The sequence below is a fragment of the Pan troglodytes genome, chromosome 20 (genome assembly GCF_028858775.2).
Source record: "Pan troglodytes isolate AG18354 chromosome 20, NHGRI_mPanTro3-v2.0_pri, whole genome shotgun sequence".
Lineage (NCBI taxonomy): Eukaryota > Metazoa > Chordata > Mammalia > Primates > Hominidae > Pan > Pan troglodytes.
Window position 1 is genome coordinate 17,559,743 of NC_072418.2, and position 27,939 is coordinate 17,587,681.

The 27,939-nt window shown below is 40.6% G+C and overlaps 2 protein-coding genes across 2 annotated transcripts; both read right to left on the reverse strand.

Annotated features, from left to right (window-relative positions):
- Positions 1 to 15,831: 15,831 nt before the first annotated feature.
- Positions 15,832 to 16,679, reverse strand: LOC747846 (olfactory receptor 7A17). Its single transcript, XM_009434942.3, is given in 2 exon segments — positions 15,832 to 16,592; positions 16,595 to 16,679. Coding segments are annotated over 2 exon segments (846 nt in total).
- Positions 16,680 to 25,914: 9,235 nt separating this feature from the next.
- On the reverse strand, positions 25,915 to 26,844 carry LOC100615800 (putative olfactory receptor 7A2). The gene has a single exon (XM_003316175.3). The coding sequence runs from the start codon at positions 26,842 to 26,844 to the stop codon at positions 25,915 to 25,917; it is 930 nt and encodes a 309-aa protein (XP_003316223.3).
- Between the last annotated feature and the right edge of the window lie 1,095 nt (positions 26,845 to 27,939).

The window sequence follows — 27,939 nt, forward strand, 5'->3', positions numbered from 1 at the left end:
GGACAGGAACAGCCCAAAGAGGAAGGGCTGCAATTCTTGTTTTTCTGAAAATCCTAGAAGAAGAAATTCTGAAATTTGTGTCTCATTCCCTGCTTTCACCTGGTTGATGTTTCTACCCAAAACAAACAAACAAACAAAAAAACACACAAGAGAGAAGAGAACATGAGAAAAACATGCATTGCAAACTTACCAGAAATGCTGTCATACATATTCTACAGTGAAGAAGCTATGTTTTATTTTATTTTTTATTTTTTATTTTTTAGATAGAGTTTTAATCTTGATGCCCAGGCTGGGGTGCAATGGCGTGATCTTGGCTCACTGCAACCTCCGCCTCCCAGGTTCAAGCGATTCTCCTATCTCAGCCTCCCAAGTAGCTAGGATTACAGGCACACGCCACCATGCCTGGCTAATTTTTGTATTTTTAGTCAAGACTGGGTTTCACCATGTTGGCCAGGATGGTCTCAAACTCCTGACCTTAGGTGATTCACCCGCCTCGGCATCCCAAACTGCTGGGATTACAAGCATGGGAAGAAGTAGTATCTAAGGTTATGGTTTCATATTATATAATGATATAAGGATTCCAATATTTATGAGAAAGGTGGTCTTTAGTCAGATGATAAATAATGATCACCAAATGATGGTCAAAGGTAATGCAACTTCTAAGAAGAGATCTAATACAAAAAGCCAAAAAGCACAATAAAAAATAAGAGAGAAAACAAGTTGGAAATGCATGCATAAAAGGCAATTTATTTGTCCAAATGTTGCAGAAGAACTTTCTACATTTATGTAGCAATGAGGGGAGCACACTATGATCAATGGATTTGGCTACACAATACTTCTAAGCTTTCACACATTTCCCTCAAATACATTGAAAGTTACATAACAGTAATAAAAGACATATGCCAAAATTGATGAAGAACTCCATCTTATATTTTGATAAATGAAATAAAAACAGGATTAAAAATATTACAAACCCATTTTACAAAAGGAAAGTTCATGTACAGTTTGCAATAGCTGTAAATGTCTAACAAATACACAGATACATTTAGCTTCACTAGTAAAAAAAAGTGGCAAAGTTTGCTAGTATTTCACTTTTTCACCTATTAAATAAGTTTTTGATTTCATTTGAATACTTAGCATGAGAGAAGATATTACAAAATGTATACCTCATGACTGCTGTTGTCAGGTAGTATTTGAAAGGAATTCATTGATCTGGATCTTTCTCACCAATATGGAAAGACAGTCAAATATGCCCCTTCTTAAAAACAAACAAAGGAACAGACAAACAAATCCCTCTCTTCAGTGTATATCTCTCCACAGGTAATTGACAGAGCAGGAGCACCATCATCTTGGACAACCGCCACTTTAAGTTCCAGCTCCTTTTCTAACCTCATGCATCTTAAGAAAATCACTTCTCTTCTAACAACAAGCAGCCAGAAAGAGCAGACGGTAAAACACAGATAAGACAGCTCGGGCACAGAGGGAGGGGGAAAGTCTCTTGGGTAACCACCAAACCTGGCACTCACACAGTGGGCCCCAGAAAAACAGTGGGCTCTAATAAGCACATTCCTTTCCCTTTAGGTGCACTAAGATAGGGAAGCTAAAAGCAGACTCGGGGGGTATGCCTGCAGCTGCAAGAAGATGTACGGGAACAGACACAAAAACTCTCCAGGTAAGCAAGACAAAGAGGCACAGAAACATTCCAAGCCGGTGATAAGCTCTCCCGCCTTGAACCCTTAAAAACTCTTAGTCTGTAAGAGAGTGCCTTGGCTGGCACAGTGGCTTACGTCTGTAATCCCAGCACTTTGGGAGGCTGAGGCAAGCAGATCATGAGGTCAGGAGTTTGAGACCAGCCTGGTCAACATAGTGAAACCCTGTCTCTACTAAAAATACAAAAAATTAGCTGGGCGTGGTGGCAGGCACCTGTAGTCCCAGCTACTTGGGAGGTGGAGGCAGGAGAATCACTTGAACCTGGGAGGCAGAGGTTGCAGTGAGCTGAGATTGCACCACTGCACTTCAGCCCGGGCAACAGTGTGAGACTCCGTCTCAAAAAAAAAAAAAAAAAAAAAAAAAAAAAAGAAAGAGAGTACCTCTGACCTAACTCAGCCAGAAGCCCCTCTCAGGTTTGTTCTCCAAAATAAACCTGTCTTCAACCGTTGAGCTGCTTTTCATGTTTCTTTCGTCTTTCTTTAACTATTACAGTAGTACCCTATTTTTCATCTTCACTTAATTGTAAAGATTCTTGGGCACGGATGCTACTTTTACTGGAGCCACTTTAATCGTCTCATTTCCTCTTCTAATTGGGCTTCTATTACTATTACTTCATTGTCAACAATCATCCTCCAATGCTGAATTCAATGTTCATGTCTCTTTTTAGTATCCTAAGTAAATACCTGAATCAATTAATTAGTCAGGCAAGCTAGCAAACAACCACAACAATCTCTCCACTCTAGCATTGGTTGGTTTGGCTCTCAGGTGACCTTAGGTTCACGTTCACAGCTCCCATTCTCTCTGACCCTTTCCCGCAGTACCTACTGGACTCTTTGACTTACCTTGACTGGTTTTCTGAAAGAAAAGCCTCCATGTGGAAGTGTGAATTCCTCCCTGAATGGTTGTTGGTGGAGATGGAAGCTCTGTCCCGAGACAAGACAGTAGGAGAAAGGAAAGCATCGGTGCCCAAGCCAGCAGATTTAGACTCCAAAAAACACAAGCATGTCCCATCCAGCCCAAGGTTGCAGATGCTAAGTGACAACAGCCAAGGGGGTACTTACAGATTTGCACATTAGGTGCATTTCCTCTTGTTATTCCAACCCTGAGCAGATCATTTTCCTTTGGGATTTTACCCTGCTCTGAATTGATTTTTTCCCTGCATTCTCTATTCCCAAGACATCATATTAAGCCTGCAGTGAATCCAGTCTTTATTATTCCTTCTCCATGGACCTGTTTGCCTTCCAGAGTTCTAACCTCCTAACGCCTTACTCTATTCCTCATTCCCGAGGGAAGGTTTTCTCCTAAGTCTAAACTAAGGAACTTGTCTTAACTATGTTCCTTGTGTCTCCAAGGTATTCACTTGTGATGGGAACACAGCCCTTGATATCTCCAGAATTATCACTATTTTCCTCTTTAACAAGGGGGTGAACTCTGTTCTGATATAAAACCGTGAGTCCTACATTTCTTGAAATCATGATGCTTTCGCCAAAACAATGGGAAATTTTGTACTTCTTAAAAAGGTTAAGAGCTGTCATTTAATTCTTCATGTATAAAACATCTGGTTACTCTTGAGAGATATATTTGGCTCTTTTTATGCAAGTTGCCCTGAGAATAGCACCTTCTAAAGATTATTTAATTCAATTTTTCAAAATTTATTTATTTATTTAAATTGACAGATAAAATTGTATTTATCACATAAAACATCCCATTTTGAGGTATATGTACATTACAGAATGGTTAGGTCTAGCTAATGGATATATGTTTTACCTCACATAGTTATCATTTTTGTAGTGAAAACACTTAACATCCACTCTCTTAGCATTTTTCAGAAACACCATATATCATCATTAAATATAAAATCTTCATGCTATACTATAGATCTGCTGAACATATTTTTCCTGGCTGCAATTTTGTATCCTTTGACAAACATTTCCCCACTCCTCCTCCCACAACAGCTGTAGCCTCTGGTAGCCACTGTTCTACTCTAAAATTCTATGAGATCAACTTTTTAATATTCCATATGATTAAGATCATGTGATATTTGTGTTTCTGTGCCTAGAATATTTCACTTAACATAATGCTCTCTAGGTTCTTTCATTTTGTTGCAAATCACAGTATTTCCTTCTTACACAGGGCTGTATAGTATTCCATTATGTACGTGTGCCACATTTTAATATCCATTCATCCACTAAGGTACACTTAGATTGACTTCATATCTTGGCTATTGTGACACTGCAATAAACAGGAAAGTGCAGATATCTGTTTAACACACTATTGTCATTTCCATTGGATAAATACCTAGTGGGATTCCTGAGTCGCATTCTATTTTTAACTTTTTGAGGAACGTACATACTGTTTTCCATAATGGCTATACTAATTTACATTCCATGAACAATGTATAAGATTTCCCCTTTCTCCATATCGTTGTCAGCATTTGTTATTTTTCCTGTCTTTTGATAATAGCCCTGTTAGCTGGGATGACGTGGTATCTCATTGTGGATTCAATTTGCATTTCCCTGATAATTCGTGACTTTGAGCACTTTTCATGGACCATTGTATACTTGTATGTCTTCTTTCGAAAAAAGTGTCCTCAGGTCGTTGCCTATTTATTAATCAGATTATTTTTTCCCACTATTGAGTTTTAAAATACATTCTAGATAACCATTTTTCAGATGCTTAGTTTGGAAATATTGTCTCTCATTCTACAGCTTTTCTCTTGGATCTGTCAATTATCTCCTTTGCTGTGCAGAAGATTTTTTAGTTTGATGTCATCCCATTCATCTATTCTTAATCTATTCATCTATTTTTGTAATCTATGCTTTTGAAGTTTTATTTTGAAAAATCTTTACCTTGGCTAATTTTATGAAGCTTATCCCATGTATTTTCTTCTAGTAGTTTCATAGTTTTTGGTATTCCATTTAAATATTTATTTCATTTAAAGTTAATTTTTGTATATAGCAAGAAAAGGAATCTAGTTTCCTTTTTCTGAATGTGGACATCCAGTTTTCCCAGTAGCATTCATTAAAAAGACTGTCCTTTCACCAATATGTGTTCTTGGCACTTTCGTCTAAAATCAGTTGGCTGTAAATATGTGTGTTTATTTATGGGTTTTTGTCTCTATTCCTTTGGCCCATATGTATGTTTTTATGCCAGCACGAAGCTGGTTTAGGTACAATAGCTTCATAATATGGTTTGAGGTCAGATAGTGTGATGTCTCCAGCTTTGTCCTTTTGGTTCAACATTGTTTTAGCCATGTAGGGTCTTGGGTGGTTCCATATGTATTATACAATTTTTTTTTGTATTTCTGTGAAGAATGTCATTGGTATTTTGACAGGGATTGCATTGTGTCTTTTGATCACTTTGGGTATTATGGGCATTTTGATAATATTGTTATTTAGTTATTTATTTATTTTTTGAGACAAAGTCTCACTCTGTTGCCAGACTGGAACCCAGTGGCACGATCCCCACTCACTGCAACCTCCACCTCCCAGGTTCAAGTGATTCTTGTGCCTCAGCCTCCTGAGTAGCTGGGACACAGGCAGCCGCCACCCTGCCTGGATAGTTTTTGTATTTTTAGTAGAGATGGGGTTTTGCCATGTTGGCCAGGCTGGTCTCAAACTCCTGACCTCAGGAGATCTGCCCGCCTTGCCCTCCCCAAATCCCGGGATTATAGGCATGAGCCACCGCACCTGGCCAATTTTGACAATATTAATCAGGAATACATGTTCTACCTTCAGTACTTGGCAGAGAGCATGTATTCTAAAGTTTTAATGAGAAAATCTTTCATGCATTTGAGGAATATAAAGTGGATTTTGGCATATTCCAGGCACTGTCCAGAAAATGAGTGTGTGATGTTATAAAACAAAAGAAGAAAGAGGTAAGAAGGAGAATGTGGATGGAGTGTTATTTTTTATTGGGTGGTCAGGTAAGACCAGCAGACAAGGTGACAACTGAACAGAGACCATAATGAAGACAGGGTGGAGTCACCATGTTCCTTGCAGAAGCGTATGCAAGGCAGAAGGAACGACAATGAAAGACCCTGAGGCATGTTCTTCTTTCAGATGTTCAAGTCCAACAAGTAAGCCAGTGTGGCAGGCAAACAAGCAAGAGGAGAGGAATGAGAGATGGTTTCAGAGGATATTGAGGAAGGAGTTGGCCTGGAAGCTGCTGAAACCTGAAGACACAAGGAGTCCTTCTGTCCAGATGTTGCATTTGCACTTTATTAATTTGGTTGCAAAGGCGCCCCATGAATTGCAATGAACATCCTCTTTGTTTCCTGCTGTGGCCTTGAGTTCTGATGTTCATATGAAAAGTTATCTTTTGGAATATATAGCCCAGGTTCTCTTTGTCTGAAACTTCTCACCCTAAAGAAACATACACACACACATACACACGGAACACATATACACATCTGACATTCATATTTTGAGTTGTCATTTGGAATATGTAGCTCAGGATCTCTTTGTCTGAAACTTCTTCTCACTCTGAAGAATCATACACACACACACATAAACACACACACACACATAGACACATACACACATACATACGGAACACACATACACATCTGCAGTGGCTTCCTGGGTGCGTGTTACTCCTATGCCCTTCTCAACACCAATTACAGCATTAGAAAGGAAATGGATACCAGGTAAGATTTGAATAATGAAAATCTAAAACAAACTTATGAAAGAAAAGATATGAAATAAATTACTGACATGAGTCAGAAATTCAAAATTAAAGTGGCAAACATCTGCAAATAAATGCTCAACCATTGTGGAAGACAGTGTGGCAATTCCTCAAAGATCTAAAGACAGAAATATCCTTCAACCCAGCAATCCCATTCCTGGGTATATACCCATAGGAATATAAATCATCCTATTATAAAGACACATGCACACGTATAGTCATTGCAACACTATTCAAAATAGCAAAGACATGGAGTCAACCTAGATGCCCATGAATGACAGACTGGATAAAGAAAATGTGGTACGTATATCCCATGGAATACTATGCAGCCATAAAAAAGAACAAGATCATGTCCTTTGCAGCAACATGGTTGGAGTTAGAGGCCATTATCCTTAGCAAATTAACACAGAAACAGAAAATCAAATACCAGATGTTCTCACTTACAAGTGGGAGCTAAATCATGAGAGCACAGGGACACAGAGAAGGGAAAAACACACACTGGGGCCAATTGGAGGGTGGAGGGTGGGAGGAGGGAGATCAGGAAAGATAACTAATGGGTACTAGGCTTAATACCTGGGTGATGAAATAATCTGTACAATAAACCCCCATGACACGTATTTACCTATGTAACAAAACTGCACATGTACCCCTGAACTTAAAAGTAAAAAAATTAAAATACGCTTTTTTTAGCAATAGAAGAAACAGTATTTAAAGCCATAATTTCATTCCTATCTAAGTATAAATGGATCCAAATATGCTTACGAAAAAGATCTTAAGTTGAGTGTAATTTTAGTTTGTATTCAATTGTAGGTTGTAACTGCAAAAGAGTATCTTCCACAAGATGGCAGTAGATTACTGCTTTAAAATACAGATCTGCATATTCTCATTTATATGCAGAATCTAAATAATCAAACTCATAGGGATAGAGAGGAGTAAGGCAGTGGTTACCAGGGACTGGAGTATGGGGTGGGGTGGATGGGGAAAGCGGAGACATTAGATAAAGGATATAAAGTTAGCAAGAATGGGTTCTAGTAATCTATTGCACAGCATGATGACTTTAGTTGAGAATAATGTATTATATGTTTCCAAAGTGCTAGTATCATAGATTTTAAATGTTCTCAACCACAAAGACATGATAAGTGTATGAAGTGACCGATACATTAATTAGGTTCCTTTAATCATTCTACAATGAACACATATAAAATAACATCTTATCCTGTGTTAGTTTGCTGAGAATGATGGTTTCCAGCTTCATCCACGTCCCTGCAAAGGACATGAACTCATCCTTTTTTATGGCCGCATAGTATTCTATGGTGTATAGGTGCCACATTTTCTTTATCCAGTCTACCATTGACGGGCATTTGGGTTGGTTCCAAGTCTTTGCTATCGTGAACAGTGCTGCAATAAACATACGTGTGCATGTGTCTTTATAGTAGAATGATTTATAATCCTTTGGGTATATACCCAGTAATGGGATTGCTAGAAAACCAAACACTGCATGTTCTCACTCACAAGTGGGAGTTGAACAATGAGAACACACAGACACAAGGAGGGGAACATCACACACCGGGGCCTGTCGGTGGGTGGAGGGCTAGCGAAGGGATAGCCTAATGCAGATGACGGCTTGATAGGTGCAGCAAACCACCATGGCACGTGTATACCTATGTAACAAACCTACGTGTTCTGCACATGTATCCCAGAACTTGAAGTATAATAAAAAATAAAAATAGAAATAAAAATAAAATAACATCTTATTGCACCCCACAAGAATGCAATGATTTTTGTCAATCAAAACAGAAATTAAAACATTAAATTAAAAATAAAAATAGATCTAATTACAAAAGGAAGCAATAAGCAAAAACAGATGTGAAATAAGATGGAAATACTTATGAAGGATGATATATTTCTAGCAATGATGCAGAAGAATTTTCTAAGTCAAAAAACAATTGGAGAGGTGGGAACAAATTATGACAAACAGATTTGAGCACACAACGCTTATAATCTTTCACACATTTTCCTGATATACACCTCTACATACATAAAAATTAAACATTATTCAGCAAAGTTGGTGAAAAAGCTACAATTTCTTGTTTGAAAGAATGCAGTCAAAAGAATGAAAACATTCAGACGTCAGAACATGAAAGCAGGGAACTTGCATAATTTGCAATAGAGAAAATAAAAAGCAAACAAATCCAGCCTCACCAGAAGAAGAAAATAATTGCAAGCAAAAACTCTTTAGTATTCTCATTTTGACCTATTGTATAACATTTATTTTTCGTGTGAATATCCAACATGAGAGAAGAGACTATGAAATGTATGTCTTGTGAACTGCTGTTGCAAGATGGAATTTACAAGTAATCCATTGGTGTGGATCTTTGCAGTTAAGTACAGAAACATGCTCAAATACGCCTCTCTTAAAATTTGTTCCAAAGTCTCTCAATTCATTGCACATCATTCCACACCAAATATTCTACTTTCCTGCTTCTTTCACTGCAAAATTTCTAGTATATGTTGTAATTTACTGGAACCACTTTTTGTCTTCCATTCCTTCTTCAATCTCATCCAAATCAACTTCCTTTATTATCACTTAGTTGTCAACAATGATCCCTGCATTGCTTAGTATGACAAACACTTCTCTTTTTAACATATTAACTATATTAAATATAAGTTAGTCAACCAGGCAAACAAACACACATCAATCTCTCAGCTTGACTTAGGCTAGTTTGGCTTTCAGGTAACACTAGGTAAATATTCTTGACTTATATTGCCTCTGAACATTTTCTGCAGTACCTACTGGGCGGACTCACCTGTATGGGGTCTCAGAGAGGAAGGTCTCCATATGGAAGTCTGAGCTCCTCCCTGGATGCTGATAATGGAGAATGAAGCTCTGTCCCCAGACAAGACAGTAAGAAGAAGTGAAACATCAGCACCTTAGCCAGACATCTGTCTACAAACCATTCACATCACATCCAGTCCGAAGCTGTTACAGTCTTAAGGACAATAGCAGATGAAATAGATTTTTACAATTCCCTGTATCTATACATCAGACAAATTTCCCTTTTTTCACTCCAATCCATGAGCACCTAATCTTTTTTCATCTGTTGACTTTAAAAAAAATTATTTCAATAGTTTTTTGGGGAACAGGTATTGTTTGGTTACATGAATAAGTTCTTTAGTGGTGATTTCTTTTTTTTTTTGAGACGGAGTCTCGCTCTGTCGCCCAGGCTGGAGTGCAGTGGCGCGATCTCAGCTCTCGCAAGCTCCGCCTCCCGGGTTCACGCCATTCTCCTGCCTCAGCCTCCTTAGTAGCCGGGACTACAGGCGCCCACCACCACGCTCGGCTAATTTTTTGTATTTTTAGTAGAGACGGGGTTTCACCATGTTAGCCAGGATGGTCTCGATCTCCTGACCTCGTGATCTGCCCGCCTCGGCCTCCAAAAGTGCAGGGATTACAGGCATGAGCCACCGCGCCCGGCCTTTAGTGGTGATTTCTGAGATTTTGGTGCACTCATCACCTGAGCAGTGTATGCTGTACCCCATGGATAGTCTTTTATTCCCCATCCCCCTCCCACCCTTTCCCCAAGTCCCCAAAATCCATTGTATCATTCTTATGCCTCTGCATCCTCATAGCTTAGCTCCCACTCATGAGTGAGAGCCTATGATGTTTGGTTTTCCATTCCTGAGTTACTTCACTTAGAATAATGGTCTTCAATTTCCATCCAGATTGCTACGAATGCCATCAATTCATCCTTTTCATGGCTGAGTAGTGTTCCACGGTGTGTGTGTATATATAACAATTTCTTTATCCACTCATTGTTTGGTGGGCATTTAGGTTGGTTCCATATTTTTGCAATTATGAGTTGCATGAGCACCTGATTTTTCGTTGGACACAGGTCTGGAAAAGAAGAAACATTTTTCTGCTGATTCTGTTCCAAAGAGATCAGGCTAGAAGTCAGGTGAATCCAGACTTCATTACTTCTTCTCTGTGAAATCTCCCACCTGATGATGGTCTAACCTCCTTAGCACTTTTGCTGAAACTTGAGTTAAAATTGTCTCCAAAGATTAAGATGAAGAATATGTCTTCACCAGGGCCCTTGGAAACTCAATGTATTGACTTCTGGTAAGAACATAGTTTTATTGACATCTCCAGAAAATTGCTATTCCCTCTCCAACAATGGAGACAATGTGTTCATTTGCTATAAAACCATTGATAGTTAGTATAATCCTTGGCTTCCTGATGCTATCGACAAAACAATTAGGAGTTTCATGCTTGTATACACAAGAAAGTGTTGTCATTTAATCCTTAATTTATGAAACATTTGGCTATTGCAAGAGATATAATTACACATTTTATGCACCATGGACTGAAGCTGGAATCTTACATGGTTTGTCTCATTTAATGTCACATGTAATGTGTTTCATTTTTGCACATTCCCATGCTACGAGGAGCCTCTTTCTACATTTGTAGAATTGGGGCTAAGAAGGGTTAAGTGATCTGCCCAGTGTTATGAACTGAGGGAAGGATGAGCTTTGATTGGAACTCCATCAAGATGTTTCTAGTTCTTGGCTGCAGGCGGTGGCTCATCCCAGCACTTTGGGAGGCCGAGGTGGGTGGATCACGAGGTCAGGAGCTCGAGACCAGCCTGGCCAATATGGTGAAACCCCATCTCTAATAAAAATACCAAAAATTAGTTGGGCGTGGTGGCAGGTGCCTGTAGTCCCAGCTACTCGGGAGGCTGAGGCAGGAGAATCGCTTGAACCCAGGAGGCAGAGGTTGTAGTGAGCCAAGATCACACCACTGCACTCCAGCCTGGGTGACAGAGCGAGACTTGGTCTCAAAACAAAACAAAACAAAACAATACAAAACAAAACAAAAAAACTGTTTCCAGTTCTCACAGTCTCGGTCAGTGGTTCTCAACCAGGGATGATTGTCCTTCCATGAGACACTTGGAAATGTCTGGATACATTTTTTGTTGTTGTCACCTAGGGAGGTGCTACTGGAACCTAGTGGATTAAAGCCAGGGATTGCTGTTCAACATCTCACAATGCACAGAACAGTCTACACCAGAAGTATCCATAAACATGTTAACATTGGAGAGGTTGAGAGAATGTTTTGGAAAAGAATATACTCAAATTGAAAGTTTTTATAATTCATTTGGGACCTTGTTCAAATGCGGATTCTGATTTGGGACATTGAGGGTAGGCATAAACGTTGTGCATTTGTGGCTGTTTCCCTGTTGATGTTGATGCTGTTCATTCTGTTCTGTAAAGCACTCTTTGAGGATCCAGTGTTAGAGTCAAAGAAAACTACTTTTAAACCTTTTTCACCAAGAATCCTACCACATACCTCATGTCTGCCTTTAGGAGGTCCAATGTTTCCCTCAGTGGCTCAGCTTCTGCAGAAACAAGTTTACACAAGCCTCTTGAGTACTTCCCTCACAGTAGGATAAAAAACTTTTAGAAATTCCACCCACCTTGTAGAATTTATGTGAGAAGTAAGTAACAGTTTTTTAAAATTTTACTTTAAGTTCTGGGATACATGTGCAGAACATGCAGATTTGTTACACATAGGTATACATGTGCCATGGTGGTTTGCTGCACCTATCAACCCGTCATCTAGGTTTTAAGCCCCGCATGCATTAAGTATTTGTCCTAATGCTCCCCCTCCCCTTTCCTCCCCAACCCTGCCAACAGTCCCCAGTGTATGATGTTCCCCTCCCTGTGTCCATGTGTACTTACTGTTCAACTCCTACCTATGAGTGAGAACATGTGGTGTCTGGTTTTCTGTTCCTGTGTTAGTTTGCTGAGGATGATGGTTTCCAGTTTCAGGACATAGGCATGGTCCAAGACTTCATGACTAAAACAAAAAAAGCAATGGTAACAAAAGCCAAAATGGACAAATAGGATCTAATTAAACTAAAGAGCTTCTGCACAGCAAAAGAAACTATCTGTAGATTGAACAGGCAACCTACAGAACGGGAGAACATTTTTGCAATCTATCCACCTGACAAAGGTCTAATATCCAGAGTCTACAAGGAACTTAAACAAATTTACAAGAAAAAAACAAATAACTCCATCAAAAAGTGGGCGAAGGATATGAACAGCAATAACAGTTAAAACTCACTGGAAGTTCCTTGGCACAGAGGAGCTGTTCAATGGAGAGCAGCTGTAGTGACTAGGTTCCAACTCCCCATTTCCTAGGCTCATGGTGACACCAGAATGGTGTTTGGGGACAGGAAGTGAGTCTAGCATTGCCCTGCTCCTGGGAGACAGCAAGCTGTGATCATGAAGGAGGACTTCTACCTAGGGCCCTGTATAGGGAGAAGAGAACTTGAGAGGCCATCATTCTATACTTTGTTGAATTCAGGGACATCATCTGTGTTACTCTCATGTTCCCTCCAAATAGTCATATTAAGGAATTTTTAGACTCTTTCAAGCTGTTCTACTATCTTCGTCTCTTAGGAATATCTATAAAGCTGATGTTTCTTGGTGGATCATATTAATCCTCTAGCTCTTCTGGGAACTCCTCCAACTCTTCATAGAAATCTTATCTTACTTGTTGAAAGTCTATAGAATGTAATTCATAAACACTTAATGTCAACAGAAGTGCACAATATTTGCATGTCTGTTTCACCCCCAGATAGATAATTTTTATTTTTTACGTATTTATTGAGTCCTCTATTGTCTTTATGACAATTGTCCTTCTCCATCCTTGGCTCTGGGTCTTGATGATACCTCATTTGGGAAGAATCTATGTCCCTGAAATGGTTGACATTGAGCTTGAACATAAGACTGCTTTTTCTATCAGGATTTGAGCAGTCATGAGATGTTCAGTATTAAGAAGAAATAAGAGTTATTGTGAGATCCCACCACTTCTACTGATCTTCCTCTCCATTCACCATGTCCAAAATTGAAAAAACGAACTAGATTTGGATGGTCCTGTGGACTCAATGTTTTTGTCTCCTCCAGTATTCATATGTATTAATCCTTATTATAAAATCTTCTTTAGTATAGCTCCCTATGTGGAAATAAAAGCATGTCATTAAACCTTTTTCTATTAGTATACCTTGTTATGCAGCAGTAGCTTAATGATACAATCAATGCAAGCAGAACAAAAGAATTCAGAATAATTTAATGCCTCTTATTTTTGGACATTTGTTCTGATATTTAAAGGCAGCATTCATGTTTATTTCAGATAACTGTATAAAAAATGAGACTACCTATTAGATTCCCTTCTAGGGAGCTAGAAGATTTTGAAAGAACATGTATGTATTTGTAGATATAAATTGTGATTCTGATTCACAAGTCTCTATTCTCCAAGACAATGCTGGTTAGAAATTCAGGTTCCTTTGTGAGTCATCATTTGATTATAAGGGTTGAAGAGAGTTAGAGTATAAAAGAGACAAATGAACTGATGATAAGTTAAATACACACATTATTCACTTACCTACATTTTAATGGCTAAGACACAATATTTTAAAAGGAAGATTTTAAGCAGGACAATAGAAGGAGTCCTATTTGTGTGTAGCACTGTAAATTTTTAAGCAGAAACAGTAAAATGATATAATGAAATTACATAGACTGTGATTCCAAATCCTTCCCTTGGACTAACAAACCTCATTACAAATGGGCACCAAGCCTCTATAAGTAGATGTATATCATCAAATCAAATCTCCCAATGCAATTCAATGTATGACTGATTTTTTTTTTGAGATGGAGTCTCTGTCACCCAGGCTGGAGTGCAGTGGTGTGATCTCAGCTCACTGCAACCTCCACCTCCCAGGTTCAAGTGATTCTCCTGCCTCAGCCTCCTGAGTAGCTGGGATTACAGGCATGTGCCACCATGCCCGGCTAATTTTTGCATTTTTAGTAGAGACAGGGTTTCACCATGTTGGCCAGCCTGGTCTTGAACTCCTGACTTCAGGTAATCCACCTGCCTCAGCCTCCCAAAGTTCTGGGATTACAGGCGTGAGCCACCATGCCGGGCCGAAAATTTTACTCCATCTTTTTTTTCTTTTATATTTTTGTGGGTACATAGTAGATGTATATACTTATGGGGTACATGAGATGTTTTGATACAGGCATGCGTTATATAATAATCACATCGTGGTGAATGGGGTACCCACCCCATTAAGCATTTATTCTTTCAGTTATGAATAAATTTTTTAATCCATATTCTTTCAGGTGTTTTTGTAATCTAAGTCCAAATGAAATCAATTGATTCACACAAATTAATTTTTCTGTGCAGACTACACTTGAAGTGTGAATTTGATAGGCAATTTTTTTTTTTTTGAGATGGAGTTTCGCTCTTGTTGCCCAGACTGGAGGGCAATGCTGTGATCTCGGCTCACTGCAACCTCCGTCTCCCGGGTTCAAACCATTCTCCTGCCTCAGTCTCCTGCGTAGCTGGGATTACAGGCATGCGCCACCACGCCCAGCTAATTTTGTATTTTTGGTAGAGACGGGGTTTCTCCCTGTTGGTCAGCCTGGTCTCCAACTCCCTACCTCAGGTGATCCGCCCGCCTTGGCCTCCCAAAGTGCTGGGATTACAGGCGTGAGCCACCGTGCCTGCACTTGATAGGAAATTTTTACCTTCTTACTCTTTCCAGGGAATTGAGCAGGCACGGTGGACACTGAACTGAATAGAGGACAGGACCCTAATGAGTAGGATAAAATGCCATGATGACAGCACTTTGGGGGGCCGAGGCAGGCGGATCCCCTGAGGGCAGGAGTTCAAGACCAGCCTGGCCAACATGGTGAAACCCCTTCCCTACTAAAAATACAAAAATTAGCCGGGCATGGTGGCACATGCCTGTAATCCCAGCTCCTTGGGAGGCTGAGGCAGGAGAATTGCTTGAACCCAGGAGGCAGAGGTTGCAGTGAGCTGAGATGACGCCACTGCACTTCAGCCTGGGTGACAGAGCGAGACTCCATCTAAAAAAATAAACGCCATGATGAGCTAAAATGCACACTGGTGTGGGGTAAAGTTTACATGACCAGGAAGAACACTTAAGGTGGTGGTGGAGAAAGGAATAAGCTCAAAGTGAAAAACTGTCTTCTCAGATATTTATCTAAAATAAAATTATATTAATGACCTTATGGCTGCCAGGTGCAATTGATTCTGCAGGACTAATGCAACCCACAAGTGTAGGAGAAAAATAGGAATCTCCACCTTGTTTCTGACCCTAGTTTGGGAAAAACATTGGGAAAGTAGGAAAATGACAAAAAAAAAAAAAAAAGATTGGATATCAGAGAGCAGAAAGCTTTATAAAGGAATACATTAAATTCTATGTCAGTTGAGATCAAAGAAATTGAAACTCTGAGAAAAAATAGAAGGAGCAAATTCTACTTTCACAACCTGATTCGTGAATCACAATTTCTGACTATGAGACTTAAAGCTCTGAAATCACAGCTATTTCTTGGAAAATGGCCCTTTTATTGCTTTCCTCTGAAGGACATTTTCAGAGCCCTCTTTATGTCTTTATTCCTCAGACTGTAGATAAAGGGGTTCAGCATGGGGGTGGCCACAGTGTACATCACTGAGGCTGTTGCACTTGTGTGTGAGTTGTGGGTTGCAGCAGAAGTAAGGTACACACCTCGGCCCTTACAACAAAATAAAGAGACAACTGAGAGGTGCGATGCACAGATGGAAAATGCCTTGTACTTCCCCTGAGCTGATGAGATTGCATGTATGGAGGAAACTATCTTAGAGTAAGAGCAAAGGATCCCCACAAGGGGACCACCAGCCAGCAGCCCTGCTGCAAAATACATCCCCATGTCATTAAGAAAGGTGTCAGAACAGGCAAGGTGGATGACCTGATTAAGTTCACAGAAAAAGTGGGGGATTTCCAAGTCTGTGCAGAAGGACAACCACAACACCATTAAGCTTTGTGACAAGGAATTCAGGGCAGCAATCATCCAGAATGCCAGAACCAGGAGTCCACAGAGCCGGGGGTTCATGATGACCGTGTAGTGCAGAGGATGACAGATGGCCACAAACTGGTCATAGGCCATCACAGCCAGGAGTAAGCTGTCTAACCCTCCAAAAAGTACAAAAAAGCACATCTGGGTGATGCAGCCTGCATAGGTGATGACTCTGCTCTGTGTCTGGATGTTAATGAGCATCTTTGGGATTGTAGTGGAGATGAAACAGATGTCTGCAAAGGACAGGTTGGAGAGGAAGAAGTACATGGGGTGTGGAGGTGGGAGTCTGAGATTGTGGCCAGGATGATGAGCAGATTCCCAAGCACAGTCCCTCTGACCAGATGCTGTTGCATTTGCATCTTATTAATTTGCCTGCGAAGGCGTCTCAGTATGTGTAACGCATCCCCTCTTTTTTTCCCGCCGTGTCTTTGACTTCTGGCTTTTCTATTATGAGATACCTTTTGGAATACAGAGCCCAAATCCCCTTTCTCTGCAACCTGCTTTTATGCTAAAGGTGTGTGCACGCACGCACACACACACACACACACACATTGCCTACATGCATGCAGCACACTGTAGCTCCCTGGAGCCATGTTACTTTTCTGCTTTTCTCACCCTGGTTACACTGTTAGAAAGAAACGAATACCAGGCAAGTTGTCAATTTCAAATTATCTTTCCCCACGAGAATTCAGAAATGGTCTGATAGCACGTGAGACAGCCTTCTCATTTTTCTTCTTTAATTATTCATGTGGCATCTCTTCTTTAATTATTCAGGGTCTTTGGGATTTGAACTCTTTTTGACGATCCTATGGAATTGCACTAGTTCTGGTTCTGGTCTTCCTGTAACACGCAATGTCCTTCCTAGACCATACTATTGAATCCTGGCTGGGCACCGTGGCTCACGCCTCTAATTCCAGCACTTTGGGAGGCCGAGGTGGGTAGATCAATTGTGGTCAGGAGTTCGAGACCAGCCTGGCCTGTGTGGCGAAGCCCTGTCTGTACTAAAAATACAAAAATTAGCCAGGTGTGGAGGCAGGTGGCTGTAATCCCAGCTACTCAGGGGGCTGAGGTAGGAGAATCGCTTGAACCCGGGAGGCGGAGGTTGCGGTGAGCTGAGACTGCGCCATTGCACTCCAGCCTGGGCAACAAGAGCGAAACTCTGTCTCAAAAAAAGAAAAAAAAAAAAGAAAAAAATCCTGCACACACTATGATAACTGTCTCCTTTTCTGCAGAATGAAATTCTCCATATGATTTCATCCCTGGGGACATTGTGTCATAGACATATTTGTTACATTTTACTTTGTCTTCTCTGTTATAATGCATGAGTCAAATGAGCAGGAACTTCCCTGCTTTAAGTTTGTATTTTCACAAAGGTGTATGATTATGTCTGTATTATGTAGAAAAAAATTAAAGCAATGAGACGTGATAAAATAAAAAGAATGTTATGGGATTAAAGCCAGGGTAAATGTAGTGATTTCCAAACAACTATATTTTTTAAAAGTTATGGTACATAAAAAGTTAACCAAGCCAAGATAAACAATAAGAATAATTTAATGATATCAAATGATTTAGTTTATTGGCAAAGACCTAGACATAAAATTATATAATACACAATGTTTCTAAAATGTTCTGGTACATAGAAGATACTCTCGACTTATTGAATAAGTCAGGAAGTAAGTCCTAGTATATATGGGTATTAAAATATGACAAGATTGCAATCCAATTTAGTTGCAAAAGACCAGATTGTTGAATAAAAGCAGAAATAAATAGCATCTACCTGGGAGAAAATGAAGTGCGTCTCCCGACTCACATTTTACAAAGAATTAGCAGATTTAAAGACCTCAGTGTAAAAGTCAGCAATATATGTTAGATGAATACATAGATAACTACATATAAGATCTTAGTGTAGACAAAGTATTTTAACTAACGCAAGAAAAAAAACTAAGAAAATAGACATATTTTTAGGTAAATAAAAGTTAAAACTTTTTATGACCAAAAATGTTTCCTTAAATATTTCCTTAACAGTCAATGAGGAGGGCAATATAATTGGATCACAGTTGTAATCCCAGCACTTTGGGAGGCTGAGTAGGGAGGTCACCTGAAGCCAGGATTTTTAGAACAGCCGGGGCATCATAGTGAGAACCAGGCTCTAAAAAGTAAACCAAAAAAGTTAATGATCCCAAAGAAATACAAACTCCCATCAGAGAATACTATAAACACCTCTATGCAAATAAGCTAGAAAATCTAGAAGAAATGGATAAATTCCTGGACACATACACCCTCCCAAGACTAAACCAGGAAGAAGTCAAATCCCTAAATAGACCAATAACAAGTTCTGAAATTGAGGCAGTAATTAATAGCCTACCAACCAAAAAGAGGCCCAGGACCAGTCAGTTTCACAGCTGAATTCTGCTGGAGGTACAGAAAGGACCTGGTATCACTCCTTCTGAAACGATTTCAAACAATGGAAAAAGAGGGACTCCTCCCCAACTCAATTTATGAGGCCAGCATCATCCTGATACCAGAACCTGGCAGAGACACAACAAAAAAAGAAAATTTCAGGCCAATATCCCTGATGAACATCAATGTGAAAATCCTCAATAAAATACTGGCAAACTGAATCCAGCAGCACATCAAAAAGCTTATCCAGCATCATCAAGTCGGCTTCATCCCTGGGATGCCAGGCTGGTTCAACATATGCAAATCAATAAACATAATCCATCACATAAATAGAACCAATGACAAAAACTACATGATTATCTCAATAGATGCAGAAAAGTCCTCCGATAAAATTCAACTCCCCTTCATGCTAAAAACTCTCAGTAAACTAGGTATTGATGGAACATAACTTAAAATAATCAGAGCTATTTATGACAAACCCACAGCCAATATCATACTGAATGGGCAAAAGCTGGAAGCATTCCCTTTGAAAACTGGCACAAGACAAGTGTGCCCTCTCTCACCACTCCTATTCAACAGAGTGTTGGAAGTTCTGGCCAGGGCAATCAGGCAAGAGAAGGAAGTAAAGGGTATTCAAATACAAAGAGAGGAAGTCAAATTGTCTCTGTTTGCAGATGACACGATTGTATATTTAGGAAACCGCATCGTCTCAGCCCAAAATCTCCTTAAGCTGATAAGCAACTTCAGCAAAATCTCAGGATACAAAATCAATGTGCAAAAATCACAAGCATTCCTATACAGCAATAATAGACAGAGAGCCAAATCATGAGTGAAGTCCCATTCACAGTTGCTACAAAGAGAATAAAATACCTAGGAATATAACCTACAAGGGATGTGAAGGACTTCTTCAAGGAGAACTACAAACCACAGCTCAAGGAAACAAGAGAGGACACAAACAAATGGAAAAACATTCCATGCTCATGGAAAGGAAGAATCAATATCTTGAAAATGGCCATACTGCCCAAAGTAATTTATAGATTCAATGCTATCCCCATCAAGCTAACATTGACTTTCTTTACAGAGTTACAAAAACTACTTTAAATTTCATACAGAACCAAAAAATAGCCCGTATAGCCAAGACATTTCTAAGCAAAAGGAACAAAGCTGGAGGCAATGATTGGCTCTCAGGTGACCTCAGGTTCATATTCACGGCTCTTGTTCTTCCTGACCTTTCCTACAGTACCCACTGGGCTCTGGGACTTACCCTACTGAGTTTTCTGAAAGGAAGGTCTCCATGGAGAAGTGTAAATTCCTCTCTAGCAGGTTGATGATGGAGATGGAATCTCTGTCTCAAGACAAGGCATCAGGAAATGTTGAAGCATCATCTGTACTTGAGCCAGACTAAGGACTCCAAATGAAACCACCATGTCCTTTCCAGCCCAAGGTTGCATATGCTGAGGGACTGCAGCAGAGGAGATGTTTATGGCTTCGTACATCTGCTCATTAGATACCTTTCCTCCTGTTATTCCAACCCTGAACACATCAGTTTCCTGGGGGACGTTGCCCTGCACTGAAACAAATGTCATTGTTGTTTTTTTTTCTGTATCGTCTATTCCCAAGACACTATGTTAAAAGTGAGGTGTATCCAGGCTTTATTACCCCTTCCCCGTGGACTTCCTTGGCTTCCAGAGTCCCATTCTCCTAGCACCTTCTCCCAGCCTTCAGTGAAAATTTCCTCCAAAGTCTAAACTGAGGAACCTGTCTTGACTAGGTCACTTGAGTCTCCAAAGCACTGGCTTGTGATGGAAACTCAGCTCTTGACATACCCAGAAAATGGCAATTTACCTTTGCAAGGAGATGAACTGTGTTCTGTTCATATAAAACCGTGGGTACTACATTTCTTGGCTTCATGTTGCTTTTGCCAAAACATTAGAATTTCATATATATATATATTTTTTGAGATGGAGTCTTGTTCTATCACCTGAGCTGGAGCGCAAAAACTTTAGCCGGGTGTGGTGGCAGTCGCCTGTAATCCCAGCTATGCGGGAGGCTGAGGCAGGAGAATTGCTTGAACCCGGGAGGTGGAGGTTGCAGTGAGCCAATATGGCGCCATTTCTCTCCAGCCTGGGTAATAAGAGCAAAACTCCATCTCACTAAAAAAAAAAAAAAGTGTTAGAACAGGCAAGCAGGATCAACTGATTAAGTTCACAGAAAAAAATGGGGGGATTTCCAAGTTTGTGCAGAAGGACAGCTGCAACACATTCTGCTTTGCGGTGAGGAATTCAGGGCACTCATGCTCCAGGACACCAGAACCCACAGTCCAAAGATCCCAGGATTCATGATGACCCTGTAGTGCAGGGGGTGACAGATGACCACAAAGTGGTCATAGGCCATCACAGTCTGCAGAAATACATTCATCCCTTCAAAGAGTAGGAAAAGTTTGTGATTCTGGAAAAGTTTCTTGCGAAAGGACATGCCTTGCTTCTCGGAGACAGAAATTTGTGATCATGAAGGGACATCTGCTTCCAGGGGTCCACACGGGGAGGAGATTGCATGAGTGTCCTTCCGCGTTTGCTTTATTATACTCAGGGACATCTTCTCTGTCCTCCTCTGCCTGGCTCCAAAAATTCACATTAAAAATGTTTAGACTCTTTTTATTTTATTTTATGTTCTGGGGTACATGTGCAGGATGTGCAGGTTTGCTACATAGGTAAACGTGTGCCATGGTGGTTTGCTGCACCTATCAATCCATCACCTAGGTATTAAGCCCCACAGGCATTAGCTAGTTTTCCTAACCTTCTCCCTACCCCCCACCCCACCCCCCAACAGGGCCTAGTGTGTGTTGTTCCCCTCCTTATGTCTATATGTTCTCATTGTTCAGGTCCCACTTATAAGTGAGTGCATGTGGTATTTGATTTTCTGTTTCTGCGTTAGTTTGCTGAGGGTAATGGCTTCCAGCTTCATCCATGTTCCTGCAAAAGACGTGAACTTGTTCCTTTTTATGGCTGCATAGTATTTCATGGGGTATATGTACCACATTTTCTTTATCCAGTCTATCACTGGTGGGCATTTGGGTTGATTCTATGTCTTTGACATGAACAGACACTTCTCAAAAGAAGACATTCCTGCGGCCAACAAACATATGAAAAAAAGCTCAATATCACTGATCATTATAGAAATGCAAATCAAAACCACAATGAGATACCATCTCATGCCAGTCAGAATGGCAATAATTAAAAAGTCAAGAAACTGATGCTGGCGAGGTTGCAGAGAAATAAGAATGCTTTTACACTGTTAGTGGGAATGCAAATTAGTTCAACCAGTGTGGAAGACAGTGTAGTGATTCCTCAAAGATCTAGAACCAGAAATACCATTTGATCCAGCAATGCCACTACTGGGTATATATCCAAAGGAATAGAAATCATTCTATTACCAAGATACATGCATGAGTATGTTCATTTTTAGACTCTTATAACCTGCTCTGCTATCTTTTAATCTTGGGAATATCTGTAATTCTGATAATTCTTGTTGCATCAATTTATTTCTCCAGCTCTTCTGAAAACTCCAACTATTAATAGAAATCTTATCTTCCTCATTGCCAGAGTACAGCATGTGGTAAAAATACAAAAATAGACATGGAGAAAACTGTAGATAAAATTTATACACATTTAATTTCAACAGAAGTATGAAAGACTTTCATGTCTGTAGGGACCAGCCCTACAGGGTCTGTGGGTTTTTCTCCTCGTGTGTGGAGACGATAGATTGTAGAAATAAAGAGACAAGACAAAGAGAAGAAAAGACAGCTGGGCCTGGGGGAACACTACCACCAAGATGCGGAGACTGGTAGTGGTCCCGAATGCCTGGCTGCACTGTTATTTATTGGATACAAGGCAAAAAGGGCAGGGTAAGGAGTGTGAGTCGTCTCCAATGATTGATAAGGTCACATGAGTCACGTGTCCACCGGACAGGGGGCCCTTCCCTGTTTGGCAGTCGGGGCAGAGAGAGAGATAGAGCCATTATTTCTTTTATGCATATCAAAGACTTTTAGTACTTTCACTAATTCTGTTATTGCTATCTAGAAGGCAGAGCCAGGTGTACAGGGTGGAACATGAAAGTGAAACATGGGCGTGACCACTGAAGCACAGCATCACAGGGAGACAGGCCTCCGGATGGCTGCGGGCGGGCCTGACTGATGTCAGGCCTTCCACAAGAGGTGGTGGAGCAGAGTCTTCTCTAACTCCCCCGGGGAAAGGGAGACTCCCTCTCCCCGTCTGCTAAGCAATGGGTGCCTTCCTTAGGCACTGATGCTACCGCTAGGCCAAGGAGCCCTCTAGTGGCCCTGTCTGGGCGTGACAGAGGGCTCACACTCTTGTCTTCTGGTCACTTCTCACCATGCCCCTTCAGCTAGTATCTCTGTATGGCCTGGTTTTTCCTAGGTTATAATTGTAGAGCAAAGATTATTATAATATTGGAATAAAGAGTAATGTACAAACTAATGATTAATGATATTCATATATAATGATATCTATAATCTACTTCTAGTATAACTATTCTTATTTTATATATTGTCTTTATTATATTGGAACAGCTTGTGCCCTCGGTCTCTTGCCTTGGCACCTGGGTGGCTAGCAGCCCACACATGTCTGTTTCTCCCTCAGGTAGATCATTTTATTTTTCATTCATTTATTACCTCCCCTATTGTCTATAGGTGGATGGTGCTTTTCCACCTTTGGCTCTGGGTCTTGACAATAATTCACTTGGGAGGAGTGTGTATCCCTAAAACAGTTGATGCACATCTTGAACATGTGACATGATTTGTCTAACAGACTGTGAGCAGTCATGACATATTTAATGCCTGTGAAGAAACTGTAAGAGGCACTGTGAGAGTCCACCACTTCTCTTAATCTTCCTCTCTCAAAGTGTCCTTGCTATCCAAAATTCAAGAACCAACTAGATTTGGGCAGTCCTATGAACTGAATATTTTTATTTCCTTAAAAAACGCTTAAGTTCTAATTCCCAATGTAAAAACTTCTCTATCATAAACTCCTACAGGATGAAAAAGCATGATATTAAACCATTTATTATTGAGATGGCTTGTTACACAGCAGTAGCTTACTGATACATTAATCAATGCAAACAAAACTAGTGACATTCAGAATAACCTTCTGCCTCTTCTTTTTTCACAGTTGTTCTGATATTTCAAGAAAACATTCGTGATCACCTGGTTACGCGTGTTTATTTCAGATAACTTGTATTAAAGTGAGGCAACTTTTAGATTGCCTTCGGGATAACCAGGAGAAGTTGAAAGGACATACAGGTTTTTGCAGGGATAAATTGTGACTCTAATTCACAAGTGTCTATTGACAGAGGCAATATTGGGCAGAAATTCAATGTCTTGTGTGAGTCATTATTTGACCATGAGGACCGAAGAGAGTGTAGACTATTAAAGGAACAAAGCAAATTATGATAAATTTAATACACATATTGTTCACTTACCTACACTTTAATGCTTATGAGACAGTTTTTAAAGGAGGAGATATTTTTAGAACAATGCAAGGAGTCATATTCGTAGGGAGCAGTAGAAAATTTTAAGAGGAAAAGCAAGATGGTACATTGAAATAATACAGACCATGACACCAAATCCTTCACTCAGATGAAGAAACCTGATTACACATGGACACCAAATCTCCACACTTCCAGGACCAGATATACATCATCAAAAACAAATATTCTATAGTCATTCAGTGCATGACTGATCATTTTATTCCATCACATTGAACATCATCTGTGACTAAGGATGTATGATGTCAACTGACACATAAAAATGTGCCTTTCTTTGTAAACTGCATCTAAAACATGTATTTGATAAGCTGTATTTTCCTACCTACTCTTTATCAGAAAATATAGGCACTGTTGACATTGAGCTGAAATAGAGCATAGGACCCCAGTGAGGAGAGTAAAATCCCTTGCCTAGCTGTAAAACACACTAGTATTGAAAGGAGTTAGTTAGCTTGCCTTAGGTAGATAGCAAGATAAGGATTCCTGGAGAGCCTTTGACTCATGGGTCAGTGCTTCATCTCCATATAATATTAAAAAAAAGCCTGGGGAAAAAAAATCAAGCTGCCGGCACCAATAATGGAAGAAGCATAGGGGATGGTGTCTGGAGACATGCCCACGGCTGCACAGATAGGAAAACTCCTGGCTCATTTCGATAAAAACTTTCACAAACCTCTGGCTCACTCAGATAAGAAACAAGGCCTGGCATAGAAATGCCTTTGTCCTTTGTATAGTCAGTGGCCTCCCAGGAAAAAGCTTTTTCTCCCTTCGTGGGCATGGACACAGTGGGCTCTGGTGGGTTCCGGTGGGCACTCTACTTCCCTTGTTTTGGACTATAAGTCTGGTCTCTATGAATTCAGCCCCTGATTGATCCTGGGCAAAGGTCCTGGGCCAAGCTTTCTGAAAGGTCCCAGGCCAAGATCCTGAGCCAACCTGAGTCAGCGTTCTCCAAGACAGCCTGCAGACTAAGCACATTGCTTCCCCTTTCCAGTCCATAAAAACCTCAGAACGGGCCTCATAGGGGGCATCCCATTCAGGACCCCCTCTCTGCTGGCCGAGAGCTTTCTTCTTTTCCCTCCAACCTCATCTTTGTGTCCACGCTCCTTAATGTTCTTGGAGGTAGGACAAAGAACTCTGGGTTTTATCTCAGGCGAGAGACTGTTACATGTTGGTGCATTGCTAAGACCTCAGCAGTATGTTCAAGTTGACATTTTCAGGAAGAACAGCTAAGGTTTTCATAGAAAAGGAAATAACAGACTCACAAATAGAAAACTGTGGGCTCAGATATTCATCTACCATAAAATTATATTAATGACCTTACAGTTGCCAAGCGTAGTTAATTCTTTGGGATGAATATAACTCACCCCTGTATGAGAAAAACTTCCATTTGTTTCTGGACCTAGTTTGGATGTAATTTTAGAAAAATGACAGAGGACAAAAACAGTTGCATATCAGAGCAGAAAGCTTTATTAAGAAAAAGTGTAAATTTTCTAATGTCATCAAGGTTAAAGAAATCTAAAGTCCAGAATATAAATACTAGGAGAAAATTCTACTTTCACAATCTGATCCATGAATCATAATTTCTGGCTAGGGTATTTAGAGCTCTGAAATCTCAAGAACTTCTGGAAAATGGCCCTCCTATTTCTGCTCTCTGAAGAATCGATTCAGAGCTCTGTTTATGTCTTTATTCCTCAGGCTGTAGATGAAGGGGTTCAGCATGGAGGTGACCACAGTGTACATCACTGAGGCTGCAGCATTTGAGAGTGAGTTATGGGTTGCAGCAGAACTAAGATACACACCTACGCCTGTACAATAAAATAAGGAGACAACTGAGAGGTGAGATGCACAGGTGGAAAGTGCTTTATTCATCCCCTGAGCTGATGAGATTGAACACATGCAACAAAGTATCTTAAAGTAAGAGTAAAATATTCCAGCGAGGCATCCCCCACCCAGCAGCACACTTGTAAAATTCATCATCATGTCATTAATAAAAGTGTAGGAACAGGCAAGGTGGATGACCCGATTAAGTTCACAGAAAAAATGAGGGATTTTCAATTCTGAACAGAAGGACAGCTGCAATGCCATTATGCTTTGTAACAGAGAATATAGGATGCTCACGATCCAGGACACCAGAACCAGCAGTCCACAGAGCCAGGAGTTCATAATGACTGTGTAGTGCAGGGGGTGACAGATGGCCACAAACCGGTCATAGGCCATCACAGTCAGGAGTAAGCTGTTCAACACTACAAAGAGTATAAAAAAGCACATCTGGGTGATGCAGCCTGCATAGGTGATGACTCTGCTCTGTGCCTGGATGTTCACCAGCATCTTTGGGACAGTGGTAGACACAAAACAGATGTCTGCAAAGGACAGGTTGGAGAGGAAGAAGTACATGGGGGTGTGGAGGTGGGAGTCTGAGATTGCGGCCAGGATGATGAGCAGGTTCCCGAGCACGGTGACCAGGTACATGGACAGAAATAGCCCAAAGAGGAAGGGCTGCAATTCTGGTTCCTCTGAAAGTCCCAGGAGAAGGAACTGTGAAATTTGTGTCTCATTCCCTGGTTTCATCTTGTTGATGTGACTTCCAAAAGAGAGAGAAAGAGAACATGACACAAGCATGCATTACAAACATATCAGAAATATTCTCACTTATATTCTACAGTCAAGAAGTTAATATGGGCTGGCTGCAGTGGCTCACGCCTGTAATCTCATCACTCGCGGAGGCCAAGGTGGACGGATCACCTGAAGTCAGGAGTTCGAGACCAGCCTGGCCAACATGGCAAAACCCAGTCTCAGCTAAAAATACAAAAAAAATTAGCCAGGCGTGCTGGCGCATGCCTGTAATCCCAGCTACTTGGGAGGCTAAGGCACGAGAATCACTTGAACCCAGGAGGTGGAGATTGTAGTGAGCCGAGATCATGCCACTGCACTCCAGCCTGGGCAACAGAGTGAGACCCTGTCTTTAAAAAATAATAATAAAATAAAATAATAAATAAATAAATAACTTCCTACAATTTAATGATGAATGAAAAATACAAGTATGTTTTTAAAATGCCATCCTCAATATCAGATGGTGATGCATCCTATGAAGAAGGAGGTTAGAAGGAAAGAGTGGATGGGGTAATAGATTTTCCAGGGTGTTCAGGCAGGACCAGCAGAGAAGGTGACAAATGAAGAGAGCCCATAATGAAGACAGGGTGGAGGGCACTATGTTCCCTGCAGAAGTTTGTGCAATGGAGCAAAATGATCAATGAAAGACCCCGAGGAATGTGCTTCTTTCAGATATTTGAGGACTGCGAAGAAGACAGTGTGGCCGGGGAATGAGCAAGAGGCGAGGGCTGTCGGAGGATGTTAGGGAAGGAAGTGTCCTCATAGCTGCTGAAATTTGAAGACACAAAGAGTCCCTCTGTCCAGATATTGATGCCTTTTCACTGTATTAATTTGGCTGCAAAGGTGTTTCATGAACTGCAATGCATGCCCATTCTGTTTACTGATATTTTCCTGAGATGTGGCCTTTATCTGATGGGTTACCTTTTGAAATATAGAGATCAGGTTCCCTACCTCTGAAACCTGTGCTCACTCTAAAGTTGTGCACCCACACACACAGAGAGAACGCACCCACACAGGTAGCCATGGCTTCCTGGGGCCATGTTACCCCCTCAC